This window comes from Tiliqua scincoides, chromosome 5 (genome assembly GCF_035046505.1).
Source record: "Tiliqua scincoides isolate rTilSci1 chromosome 5, rTilSci1.hap2, whole genome shotgun sequence".
In the NCBI taxonomy this organism is placed as follows: domain Eukaryota; kingdom Metazoa; phylum Chordata; class Lepidosauria; order Squamata; family Scincidae; genus Tiliqua; species Tiliqua scincoides.
In genome coordinates, this window is record NC_089825.1 from 44,340,558 (window position 1) to 44,354,268 (window position 13,711).

General features: G+C 41.6%; 2 protein-coding genes across 6 annotated transcripts in view; one reads left to right on the forward strand and one right to left on the reverse strand.

Annotated features, from left to right (window-relative positions):
• Positions 1 to 11,137, forward strand: part of RARB (retinoic acid receptor beta) — a 237,221-nt gene extending 226,084 nt beyond the window's left edge. For all 4 annotated transcript variants that reach the window (XM_066627897.1, XM_066627896.1, XM_066627898.1 and 1 more), the window contains 3 exons: positions 5,730 to 5,934; positions 8,063 to 8,221; positions 9,722 to 11,137. In XM_066627897.1, the coding sequence (XP_066483994.1) occupies positions 5,730 to 5,934; positions 8,063 to 8,221; positions 9,722 to 9,918 (561 nt within the window). In that variant the 3' untranslated portion in view covers positions 9,919 to 11,137. The remainder of the gene's footprint in view (positions 1 to 5,729; positions 5,935 to 8,062; positions 8,222 to 9,721) is intronic.
• Positions 11,138 to 11,185: 48 nt separating this feature from the next.
• TOP2B (DNA topoisomerase II beta) overlaps positions 11,186 to 13,711 on the reverse strand; it is a 55,555-nt gene continuing 53,029 nt past the window's right edge. The window contains exons 34-36 of one of the 2 annotated variants that reach the window (XM_066627895.1): positions 12,983 to 13,102; positions 11,930 to 12,027; positions 11,186 to 11,675 (exon numbers count right to left, since the gene is read on the reverse strand). In XM_066627895.1, the coding sequence (XP_066483992.1) occupies positions 11,517 to 11,675; positions 11,930 to 12,027; positions 12,983 to 13,102 (377 nt within the window). In that variant the 3' untranslated portion in view covers positions 11,186 to 11,516. Of the gene's footprint in view, positions 11,676 to 11,929; positions 12,031 to 12,982; positions 13,103 to 13,711 lie in introns of both variants that reach the window. The other variant, XM_066627893.1, reaches the window with a different exon arrangement.

Sequence of the window (13,711 nt, forward strand, 5' to 3'; positions counted from 1 at the left end):
GGTCTAAAGTGACAGCTGTGATCTAGAAGTTGACCATAGGAACTGAAAGTCAAGAACTCACACACCAACCTAGGAATAAATACCATTTAACTCCATGGGAGTTGCTTCTGGTAGGCATGCATTGGATTATGCTGTCACTCATTGTTCCTTAATTATATCAATAAACCACCTATTTAAATGTTCATATAACATTTTCATATGTTGCTTACTGAGGGATTCCTCACCTGAAGCTCACCTGCAATGGCTGCCTTTCTACACTATTTACAGAAAAAGAGATTCAAACTCCAGCCTGACCAGGATAGCCTGGTGGAACTAGGAAGTGGTGGCAGCAAATATATGGGCAGGACCTAGTCACAGTATCCAAGCCCCCCAAATTAGAGCCAATTGGGCAAAACTGATGTCATTTTTAGATTCAGCACCCCAAATATGCCGAAGAAAAGATCTAACTTTTATGACAGCAAAATGTATGTAGGCCGGTATAATCAATGCGCATAGCTTTTTACAGCACATAAAATGGGTTCCTGCCTTGAGGAACTTACCATCTGGAGCATGAGAGCTTGTGGGCTTTGTTGAGGCAAAGGATCAAGTCTATGTCCTGCATACTACTGCTATGCTACTGCCTTCTCTCTCACTCAATAGCATACCCCAACGCCACAACAAGGTACTGCATACCATAGAGTCTCCACCAAAGCACAGAAACCCCAAAAGGCATGGGAAGCACACCTTCTCATACTTGTCTTCTGGCACATATGCCAAAAAGTTGGACCATCAGCAGTGTTCATATTCCAGTCGTTAAATTCAGAGAACAAGAATCTATTGAACCTGACTTTCCTTTCTAATAAATCAGGCTGCTTTTATGGGTTAAATTGCAAGTATGCCACAATTAAGAAAAAAATATATTGCTTCTTTTCACCAGTCCCATAAACTTTGCAGAGAGCTAGTGGCATTACTTAAAAGCCAAAATAACAAAGTCTGTGTGTGTGTTTATGTGTGTGTTAAAAACGGAAACAAGGACAAAACAACAAAATAAAAACTCTCCTGTTAAGTCTCTCTTGACATGTCACTTTCCTTCTGAACTTTCATCCCTGCCCTATGCCAGGCTGGCTTTGTTGTCAAGCAAGACAGAAAGCAGCGAAGGCAGCCCTTGTACTAGTTGGCCCCCAAGCGTATGAGGGTCTTAGAAAAAGGCTTCCATACTCTTTAGAGAAAATAATCATCTTTTCTCTCCATTGGGTCAGACTTGGAAAGACTTCTTTCTTTTGCTAACGGTTGCATCTTCAAAGCAAAGCCAGCTGCTCAGGTAGAAAGGAGGGGCACACAGGCAAGCTCTGATGGAACAGATGAGTGGTCCTCAAACTTCTTAGCACCAGGACCCACATTTTAGAGTGACAATCTGTTGGGACCCACCGAAAGTGATGTTGTTACCCTGGAAGTGATGTCATGGCCAAAAGTGACTTCATCAAGTTAGGGTGCAATCCTAGAATGTACTTTGGCTGACGCAAGTCCCTTGTGCTGGCCCGGGAGTGTTGTAAAAGTGCTGTAAAGCACTTTTGTGCCATTCATTGGGGACATAGGCCAGGAAACAGATGTGTGCCAGCCTTCCTGTGCCATCGTGGGCCCCAGGGAGAGGGTGAGTTGCGTCAGCCAACGCAGGGGTCTGGGGGTGTGTGGGGACGGTGGGGAGGAGGCAGTAGAGAGGTGTTTTGGGGTAGTGGAGAGTGGGCGGTGGGCAGGACTGGGGGAGGAAGGGCAGGGAGCAGAAGTAGGGGCTAAGACCTGGCAGTTATGCCGAATCCTGACCCTGTTCCTGGACAGCCCATGGTAATCCCGGGCTGCTCGGATTTGCGTCATCTCATCAGGTGGGGCAGATCCAAGTAGACCCATTGGGACCGCTGCAGTGCGACATAGGATAAGGGGAAATATTTTCCCTTGGCTCGGGCTGCTCCACTTTTGGCCCCAAACTTGCACTGGCTGCAACTCAGGCCTGCCTGCTTCCGGCACAAGTTAGGATTGCACTCTTAGTCTTCACACCTAAGCCACAAAGGTCCCAATACATAGCATGCTCATGCCGTTATTTTGCATAGCTCAGAATTCAAACATTCCAGCTTGGAAGTCAAAGTAGAATGCGGACTTGGAACTTTTTCCAACCACCCAGTCTCCCTCTTTCCAGCATCCCACCTATTCAGGGCAAAGCACCATGCCTCTCTCCCACTGCGAGCCCGCCCTGTCCAGCAGCTCCTGTACTCAGTACAGTGTACAGAGTACTCTGTATTTTCAGCTCTGTGTCTTTAATGGCATCTGAGCTAGGTGCTATGCAACCCACATGAAATTGGCTCATGACTCACCTAGTTGGGTCCTAACCAAACTTGGTCTAAACCCAATTTGAGAAACGTTGAACAGACCAAAGAATCTGTGGGTGGAAACCGTGTGGCCAATTTGTGGAGCCCTTTCGTATTCTGGAACTAATGTTGTTAAAAATTTATTCTTAGTGAGAAAAAATGAATAGCAGGAAGTTTTGAAATGGCATACCATCCTCATGTCTCACGAATGACTGTCCTGATCTGTGTTTTTCTGGGGTTTGTTTTCTTTGTTCTTGCTGCTCATAAATAAGTCAACATGAAAGCATCCTGTTTGTCTGGATAGATAAAACCAGATTATAGTCCATGCTTGTAGCAAGAGAAAGGGTTTTGCTTTGGAATATGCTATGATGACTCAACGTCCTGGGCGTAGTATATGTAACCCAATGAGACCACATTCTTCCCAAGAGGCAGCTTGGATTACCTCGATGCAGGCGTTCTTGGCAACAATGACAAGGGTTCCTCTCATTTTTTCTGCATGCTGGTTTTCACTACACTCTTCTGGGGTTTTTCCCAGCAGGGGAAAAAAAAAAAAGGCATGTAGAAATGCACCATTTCTTTCTTCTGTCATGGTCTGTGAGTAACTGGTCAAAATCTAAATAGTCCCACTACCAAGCTTATTTTACTTGATAGTTTGTTTGGGCATATCTTGGAGAAAAGCTACCCCAGATATTTAAAGATGCAAACAACTGAGCCAGGAATACAGCAATAGCTTCCCAAGCACCATGGCTACACCAGGTATACAATGTCATGATGGGAAAAGCGCTACCAATGTTTTTGTAGCTGTTTTAGATTATGACCTGCAGCAAATAGAATGAGGCATGGCATTCAGTTATAAATCAAAAATTTAGGGGATGTAGTGTTGTTCACCTTCTGCATCCCATCCATCTCCAAACATATTAATCAAGGGCTTTATCAGGCTTGAGCACATGTCACAGGATCTCCAACACACACACACAATGTGCATACACATGTAAAAAACTTGAGATTTGTTATTACTATAAGAACATAAGAACAGCCCCACTGGATCAGGCCATAGGCCCATCTAGTCCAGCTTCCTGTATCTCACAGCGGCCCACCAAATGCCCCAGGGAACACACCAGATAACAAGAGACCTGCATCCTGGTGCCCTCCCTTGCATTGGCATTCTGATATAGCCCATTTCTAAAATCAGGAGGTTGCACATACATATCATGGCTTTAACCCATAATGGATTTTTCCTCCAGAAACTTGCCCAATTCCCTTTTAAAGGCATCCAGGCCAGATGCCATCACCACATCCTGCGGCAAGGAGTTCCACAGACTGACCACACGCTGAGTAAAGAAATATTTTCTTTTGTCTGTCCTAACCCTCCCAACACTCAATTTTAGTGGATGTCCCCTGGTTCTGGTGAGAGTGTAAAGAGCATCTCACTATCCACTTTATCCTTCCCATGCCTAATTTTGCGTTTGACACGGTCCCTCACCAAAGGCTACTGAAAAAACTCCACAGTCAGGGAATTAGAGGACAGGTCCTTTCCTGGATTGAGAACTGGTTGGAGGCCAGGAAGCAGAGAGTGGGTGTCAATGGGCAATTTTCACAATGGAGAGAGGTGAAAAGCTGTGTGCCCCAAGGATCTGTCCTGGGACCGGTGCTTTTCAACCTCTTCATAAATGTCCTGGAGACAGGGTTGAGCAGTGAAGTGGCTAAGTTTGCAGACGACACCAAACTTTTCCGAGTGACGAAGACCAGAAGTGATTGTGAGGAGCTCCAGAAGGATCTCTCCAGACTGGCAGAATGGGCAGCAAAATGGCAGATGCGCTTCAGTGTCAGTAAGTGTAAAGTCATGCACATTGGGGCAAAAAAATCAAAACTTTAGATATAGGCTGATGGGTTCTGAGTTGTCTGTGACAGATCAGGAGAGAGATCTTGGGGTAGTGGTGGACGGGTTGATGAAAGTGTCGACCCAATGTGCGGCGGCAGTGAAGAAGGCCAATTCTATGCTTGGGATCATTAGGAAGGGTATTGAGAACAAAACGGCTAGTATTATAATGCCGTTGTACAAATCTATGGTAAGGCCACACCTGGAGTATTGTGTCCAGTTCTGGTCGCCGCATCTCCAAAAAGACATAGTGGAAATGGAAAAGGTGCAAAAGAGAGCGACTAAGATGATTGCCGGGCTGGGGCACCTTCCTTATGAGGAAAGGCTACGGCGTTTGGGCCTCTTCAGCCTAGAAAAGAGACGCCTGAGGGGGGACATGATTGAGACATACAAAATTATGCAGGGGATGGACAGAGTGAATAGGGAGATGCTCTTTACACTCTCACATAATACCAGAACCAGGGGACATCCACTAAAATTGAGTGTTGGGAGGGTTAGGACAGACAAAAGAAAATATTTCTTTACTCAGCGTGTGGTCGGTCTGTGGAACTCCTTGCCACAGGATGTGGTGCTGGCGTCTAGCCTGGACACCTTTAAAAGGGGATTGGACAAGTTTCTGGAGGAAAAATCCATTATGGGGTACAAGCCATGATGTGTATGCGCAACCTCCTGATTTTAGAAATGGGCTATGTCACAACGCCAGATGCAAGGGAGGGCACCAGGATGAGGTCTCTTGTTATCTGGTGTGCTCCCTGGGGCATTTGGTGGGCCGCTGTGAGATACAGGAAGCTGGACTAGATGGGCCTATGGCCTGATCCAGTGGGGCTGTTCTTATGTTCTTAATTTTGTATGTCTGAATCATGTCCCCCTCAGGCGTCTCTTTTCTAGGCTGAATAGGCCCAAATGCCATAGCTAGTTCTGACTAGTAAAAATTAGAAGCTCTGGATGGCATTGGAGGTTTCTAATGTTACCCAGGAAGAACTAGAAAGTAGTTCTTATTGGGAGAAACTGTCAGGAGAAACTAGTTCTGACTAGTCAAAAATAGGAGGTTGTATCTCTGCCTGCCTTAAGTAGCTGGCTGGTGCAGTGAAGTCTTGCTATGTAGGCCATTTATCTTATTTGAAAATATAGCCTTTCATAATTGCATAAACATATGCAAGGGGACATCAGGGCTCAGGCCAGGCCATGTTAAGCACTTCTACATCCCATTGATTTCAGTGGGAGAGATCAATTTGGGAGTGACTCCCACTTCTGTTGTGAATCCGGCTTCTAAATAAACAAGCACTGGCACACTGCAGCACACTGCTGCCTCCCCTAGTATGTGCTAAACAACTACACTAAAATCAGTGGGACTTAAACATGTTTAACAGGATCATGACCCCAGAATTGTGAATTCAATGCAAAAATGTAACTACTGCCATCTGCCTTTCATAGGGGCTGTCTGTATGTTGGGTTCTTAAACAAATCTGCCAAGAACACGAACAAGTAAGTGCTGTTTTTTATCTGCTTAGATCCTTAGAATTTGCACAAGATACACACCAGAACAAGACACGATGACCTTTTCCGATGGCCTTACACTGAACCGAACTCAGATGCACAATGCTGGATTTGGTCCCCTGACTGACCTTGTGTTCACCTTTGCCAATCAGCTCCTGCCCTTGGAAATGGATGACACAGAAACAGGCCTGCTTAGTGCCATCTGCTTAATCTGTGGAGGTATGTGGATTGCCTAGGCTTGGGGTCTGGAGTGACAAGAAGAGGTTGGCTTTGCTCTCAGCTTTCTCTGTTATCTGCACTGACTTCCAGCAGGCCAAAGTGGCTACAGATGAGGCATCACAAGAAAGAATTTGATTTACTGTCACTGGACCAAACTCAAAATCACCAATGAACCTGATTTTCACCAAATACCGGCAATATGGTTTTTACATTTATAGCACCCATTGTGCTCAGGGTTCAAGGAAGTTGCAGCCATAAATGACATGCATTCCTATAATGGAGGGGCTCAGCATTTAAGTTGGTCACTATTGAATTGAGGGAAAAACAGAATTTTAAATGCTGCAAATAACCTGGAATTATGTCAAGGCTGCAGTCCCAACATACACACACATTTAGTTATTCTGTGGGAGTTATGTCAAAGTAAATTTATTTGAGACTGAGCTATAAATATCCTTCTCCAATTCCTTTGCTCCTGTTGCTTTCCAAATCTAGCTTTCCACTAATAGGCTGCATTCACGTAATTGTCCAAACCATGGGTTGCAGGATCAAGAGGAATCTGCACACTGTCCCCTCCCCTGGCATGTGAAGCTTAATTCATTATTCTTCCATGTTAATCAAACCATAGTTTGCTGTTGTTGCTGGATGTGGCCATCTGCAGTTTAAACAAACTATAATTTGGCCACAAACCATGATCAAGCCTATAATTTGCCACATTAAGACATAATGGCACACTTTGGTTTGATCAAAACACGAACTCATGTATTAAGCTGGATAGTGGAGAGGAAGAGAGAGCATGCAATTACATAGCTCTCTACAGTCAATCTGTACATATATTAATGAAAACTCAAAATATAGATATGAATATACATACATGTCTACACAAATTGTTAAAATGGAAAACAAACTATTTTGAAAATATTCAGTGAGCATGTTACTTATTACATGTCGTCTAGTGGTTCTGGGATATGCTGACGCCAAGGTAATTTGAAATATTCTTGTTTTAGGGTATTGGCGCCCAAAGTTGCAATTGCTGTGTTCAGAAAATGTGGTCCTCATCCGGACTGCAGCTTGTCGTTCTGTCTCCATGCAGCTCTTCTCTTGGGTACATCTGGACTATGGGATGGTCTGGGCAGTCGCATCTGTTGCCCAGTATCCCATGCAACAGGACATCCAGGCAGATGTGACTGCTCAGGGCATTCCAGAGCCCGGATGTACTTAGGAGAGGAGCCATGCAGAGGCGGAACAAACAGGTCCGCTCACCGCACAGAGGAATCTGCCCTAACACTGGATCCAACCCCTGGCCTCGGTTTGTGCGGCTGTTTTAAGTAATACTCTTAGTACGCTCTTGATACTATGCCCGAACATTGATAATATAGTAGTAAACCCTGCATTATATTTCAATGCCCATAAAGCTGTAAACCCACTTAGACATTTCACTTATCTTTTTTTCTTAATTACTCAAAATTCTTACAATTTTTAGTTTCCTCTGAGCAAGATTTTTCCAAACTCATGTCAAATTTTGCTTTAGCCAGAATTTGGAGTCCGATTTAAACAGGAAGCGTTCAGTGATGCTTGTCAGCTTCTTTAAGATTTGTTTAAAAATGAGAGCAACTCTTGCTATACTCAAGTGTTTTGCTGCCACCTGCTGGTTTAATGGAGGCAACATCATTGCTCTTGGATTTACTGTGCTCTTTAAATAAAAATTGTATAATGTCCTTTTAAACTGATTGAGTATAGTGGTTGGTTGTTATTTCACAAATTTAAAAAACCTGTTTGGGCAATACTTCATTATTGTTCTCAAAGTCAACACATATTTATGCTTGTCAACAAACTGTGTCTTTGGTTGGCCAGAGACTAGAAACAAGGAAAGCTTTTTTCCGCTTGTGTCCCTGCCAGCTTACTAAGTAACAGCCAAATAAATTGTGTGGAGCATGTCATTAGGCTGACTTATGGCAGCAGCCTGGAATTGGATCTTGGAAGCCAGTTAGGAGGAATAAAGAACAGGAGAGAGAGAGAGAGAGAGAGAGAGAGAGAGAGAGAGAGAGAGCGCAGAATTTGGTCATAATAATTTGTAGACTGGCTCCAATATTTTTAATAAGATGCAAAATATTGTTATATTTTTATTTAGATCGCCAGGACCTCGAAGAACCAGCAAAAGTAGATGAGCTGCAAGAGCCATTGTTGGAGGCTCTCAAGATATACATCAGAAAAAGACGACCCAACAAGCCTCATATGTTTCCAAAGATCTTAATGAAAATCACAGATCTACGCAGTATCAGCGCAAAAGGTGGGAAATGTTCCAGGGTGTTCCTCTTCCTGTGATTTTTCAACCAGTTTGCCACAAACGGTCTGCAGGTGTGCCATGGGAGTTTGGGGGAGGTTCAATTACACAGGCCTACAAAACTGAGGGTCATAAAGTTTTCCCCAAACTTTATGGTGGTTCGATATGAATTTGGGGTGCCAAATATCTCTAGTTTTGGAGATATAGCGATTAAATATCTCTAGTTTTGGAGATATAGTATAGCCTCATTAGTGAATGGTTCAAGCAGCTTCCTCATGAGGAAGCTGCTTGAACCATTCACTAAAGAGGCTATGCCATGTCTCCACAACTAGACGTGATAGGGCAAAATGGATGCCATTTTTGGAATCGGCACCCCAAATATACCCAGGAATTGGTGTAACGTTTAAGGAAGCAAAATGTGTGTTGGCCTGTGTTATTAGTAGGGCCATTGGGGCACGAATGCGCTTTGGACTTTTGCTTGGTAGGAAATCACTTATATTTTCATTCCCAAATTCAAGTCTTAAATTTGCCCAGCTAGGATGGAGTCATGTGATTGATCAATTACCTTGAGTTGCCTTGCAGTCTAGGCAGTGGTGGAATTGTCATGCAACCATTCATATGAACAACAATAGAGAACTTGTCCTTTCATGCAGAACTAGCTTTTTAAATAATACTTTTGCATTGTCAAAACCCATGATTAGTAAAGAATGAATTGGAAGAAACGACAGGCCTTTTAGTATGCAGTGTTTGTTGCTAGCCTGGCCAGCTGGTTGCTACCCAGAGTCCTACTTTGGCTGCAGTGGCCCACCACTTTTCTTGAATTCTTTATAAACTATATGAGAAATTATTCCTTATTTGTTCAGTAGTATCACTTGACCAATTATCCTCCTAACTGAGCTTTTTCAGTTGGTGCTCATCTTATAGTTTTGAGGGGGAGAATAACTGACCAGCTTCACCTCTGTGCAGTCTATTCTGAGCTGTTTGCTGGCAGTTCTTCTACACCTTTTTAAACTGTGAGCCTTTTTGGACAAAGGACAATTTATTTGATTTTATCTGTAAGCCACTTTGTAAACTCTTTTGATTGAAAAGTGGTATATAAATATTCTTAGTAATATTAAGTGCTATGCAGCATATAAGGCCAACAGCATGCATTCTTATGACAAAGCTCCCAAGAATTGCTAAATGCCCAGTTATTAATTGAATTAAATTTGACACCTGGCAGCTGTCTGACTTTATACTTGTTCCTGGGCAGTACCTGACTTCTATGTCTTCTTGACCTTGCAACAAATAGCCGCCCTTGGATAATAAAGTAACACTAAAGTGATACAAATGTAAAAATCTTTAGCATATGAAATAGGGGCTCCTTGCCTTGGCAAGCCTCTCTCTTCTATGATAAGAAGCGTTTTTTCTATTTGGGTTCCTTCTTAATGCTACATGTCTTGTTAGGCTTCCTTATACTCAACTGACAATGTATTCATCTTCTTTTGTTGTTTGTGTTTTTAAAAGGTGCTGAACGTGTTATTACACTGAAAATGGAAATCCCTGGATCAATGCCGCCTCTTATCCAGGAAATGTTGGAGAACTCAGAGGGACATGAACCACTGACACCAAGCTCAACTGGGACTACCACAGAACATAGTCCTAGCATCTCACCCAGCTCAATGGATAACAGCAGTGTCAGTCAATCCCCACTGGTGCAATAAGACATTCTCCAGCTACATTCCTAACATTTTATGTACAGGGATGACATGCAAGAAAATTGCTTTTACTGCTGCTTACTTTCTGGACTTACACACACACACACACTAAAATCCAGCAAGGACCAATAAATTTTCATATGTATCCATACTATATATACGCATACAATTCACACATGTGCGCCTTGCAACTTAATAAGAATCTACGAACTTCTGAAATACTAAATCAGCGTTTCATGAAACAAGAAACAAGATAAGCTTCAGTAGTTTCTTCTGAATGACCAAGATTATGGGCAACAAGACAAATTTCAAACCAGAGGTTAATGATGCTACCATTTCTGATGACTTTGTACATACAGCTATATGGGCCTCTGCTTTCTGTACTGGATGTTCAGTGCTTTCCTTTTTTCTTGCGAACATAAGATGATCAAAGACATCATGCTTATAAAACGGAGTACTTACATGTCCAGATAAGGTTCTAAGAGAGACATTCTAATTTAGTTAGGATGAAAGCTTGTCATTCCTCTTTTTTATGGCCTCAGTTTGTATTTCTTTTCCATTAAACAGATACAAAGAAATTCACTCCACTAGCAGAAGGATCTTCTGTATAAGTGTAACTGCCAGATCAGTTATTTGGATGTAATTTCTTCCACTGTTAATGTCACTTTAAATTTACAAAGAGGTTTATTACTTGTTTGACTTCTCTGCATTTAAAAATACTAAATTTTTACTTCAGCTATAGCCTTCAAGGCAAAAACACTTCCCAGTGTTACAATGTTTTTTTGTTTACTTGTTCACAGCCTGTTAGGGAAACTTTGTGAGATAATTGACCAGGCATACTCACTACCTCTGAATTGGTGACACTAGTGAAAAACTACCTGGAGACACTGCCCCCTGCCCCACAATCCTCCTCTCTGGCACCAAGGGGCTGTCACTAGAATATCCAAAAGCAGAGGAGAGAATCTGCCTCTATGACATTGTTATCACCATAAAACAGAGTGAAAAATGTGGTAGAGTGGTTACAATTTTTTTAAAGTGTCAGTTTCTTAGGTTTCATTTAAAAGCACTAGTGGATTTTTTTTATATATTCTAGCAAGTCTGTGATGTACTTTCACTGGCTCTGTTTGTACATTGAGATTGTTTAACAATGCTTTCTATGTTCATATACTGTTTACCTTTTTTCCATGGAATCTCCTGGCAAAGAATAAAATATATTTATTTTAAACCTGTGTAAAGGAAGATTCTCTAAGACATGCCTCTACAAACTACGAAATGGTTTTATATTTTTAATGTTTAAACTTCATTTCAAAAAGCAGGTTTGCACTTTGCAACCATGACAGTTAAAATGTGTGCTTTTGCACAGCTTTCTAGAACATTTCTACAAGCCGGTCAGACAAATACATGACATTTCAATGAGTAAAAAAGAGCATAAAACTGTAGGTGTAAGAACAAAATGTTAAAATGCCTACACACAATATAATAAAAACCATCAATTACATCATCACATAAAATAAGTCAAATGTACAAAAAGTCTGTGACAGAAAGGGACAAAAAGACAACATAAGATATTTGTTGGAAGTTTGTGTGCTCTTTGGGGCACTTAATTAAAACATAGCAAAATCGTCCTCTTCATCAGACTCTGCAAAATATTTCACTTCTTTTCTAGCCCGACCTGTCCGCGGCCTGGAGGCTGCTTCAGAGGCAAAGTCTGATGGGAAGATGTCTACATCAGAGTCTTGGTCAAAGGAGGCTTTCTTCGGTTTCTTTTTTAAAAAGAAGTTCAAAGACAAAAATTAGTGGAGAAAATTTCCACACATGCTTATTTCAACTGCTCTCTATATGCATCAAAATGACCAATCTCTATCCTTCAATCAGATAAAATCAACAGCCATTCACATTTCCAATTCAATACTACATTGTATGAAATATGCTGATCAAACTGTTAATTCTTTTCAATGTTGTAGTGGTGGTGTTTGTACAGTACTAACAAGAACAACAGAATAGATTCTGAAATTACCTTGCTTGCTGTCGACTTGGGGGGTTTCTTCCCAGGGTTATATTCACCTTCATTTTCAGAACCAGATGCTTTCCTTTTTTTTGCTCCTCTACCTTTTCCTACTAAAAAACAAGCAGCGTTTGTAAACACTTTGTATTTTGAAGAGAATGAACTTAATTATCTGAAAACTATTTTACAATTTTAACAGAATGCTCAAAGTTTCCATTATTTGTGCTATAATCCTTCACAGCGATTTTACTAGTTTACCTGCTACAACAAACCTATTAAAGCCTTGACTCCATTTTCAGGAATTAAAATATAATTAACTTCTTAAAGTGTGGCCCCTGACCCAATGATATGCTGCACTTTAATTTATTTCTCCTCCAACTTCAGTTCTAGTTTCCACTACCCTGAACTTGTTCTGCCTTCCCTGTTAGTGAAAAGTGAAAGCAAACACCACCAGCTTAGCAGCTCAATGTCTTCTATCATCATCAAACAAGATGTTAATTCTGTCACTCAAATTATGGGTCATTTCACAGGCATCTCATTTTTTGAACACTGTACTGCAAAAGTAGTTAGTTGATCCTTTGACTGCTAGGGCAAACAGTTACATGAAACATTCCCTTGTTTTTGCCAGTCTGCTACAACACACAGTATAGGACTAAATCACATTGTCCTGTATTCAGTCACCATTTGTGGACCTATATAAATGTACTTTGTTCCATGACTGCAACAGTTTTCACAGTCAGGGTTATGGCCATTGGTTTCCAAACTTTTTTGACTGATGGCTTCCTTACTGGGCCATTGGCTGCGGCTCCCCATTAGGGCTACAATCCTATACATTGTATAGAGCACCACATTTTTTGTAAGGATTCAGCAGCTCTCCTATCTGGTGTCTATGGCTCCCTGGGAAGCTACGACTTATGACCACTGGTTTATGGCCATAGCTGCATTCACAGTAACAATGTAAATCACCATTAAATCCTTAAGTGAGCTCTGTTGTGAGATGAATAAGATTCTGAAATGTACACACATAACTAAGTAAACCTGAGGCTGTAGCACAACAATTCTTACCTTTGGGTGCTACAACCTTCTTTGGAATGCCAAATTCAGATTCTGAATCAGATAGCATTATTTCCATCTTCCGTTTTGGAGGTCTTTTCGGTTTAGGGGGTGCATCAGATGATGGCTTTGCTGTTGATTAGAACAAAAAAAATATAAACATGGATGCAGCTGTTCCTCAAGAGAGGGTGTAGGACCCACGTGAATAAAGGGGAATGGATCTAATCATGCTTCTTGCATTCCCATGGAGCCATGGGGTATGTTCAGACCTCCCATTTCCCACCATGTTTGTACAGACTAAGAAAAAGAGATTTAAAAAGGGTTGTAATGAACCCTATAGGAACCTCTCTGTAAGCAAATGATGTGCCTTCATGTGAGAAAGACGCATACCATATGTGTGGAAAACTAGAGACAATAATTTCGTTCTCTGGAAACTGACAGAAGGTAACAAATGTCTTGTTTTGTTACAAAGAAATACAATCATGTTGGTTTTTTTTTTAATAAGAGGACTGCATATGCACTCTTTGAATTTAGCTTTCTATAAAAACGCATGAATAAGTTGGATAGAAATATTAAAAAAGAAAACCATTGAGCATAATCCAATCACCTGCTACGTTCTCCCCACCTTTCTCATGTGTCTCTTTGCAAGAGTTTTCTATTCCTGAATTTCCACCCCCATGACAGCTCTCCTGTAAGACCAGGGATGGCTGGTCAACCTAATGACTCAAATTTGCTCTATTT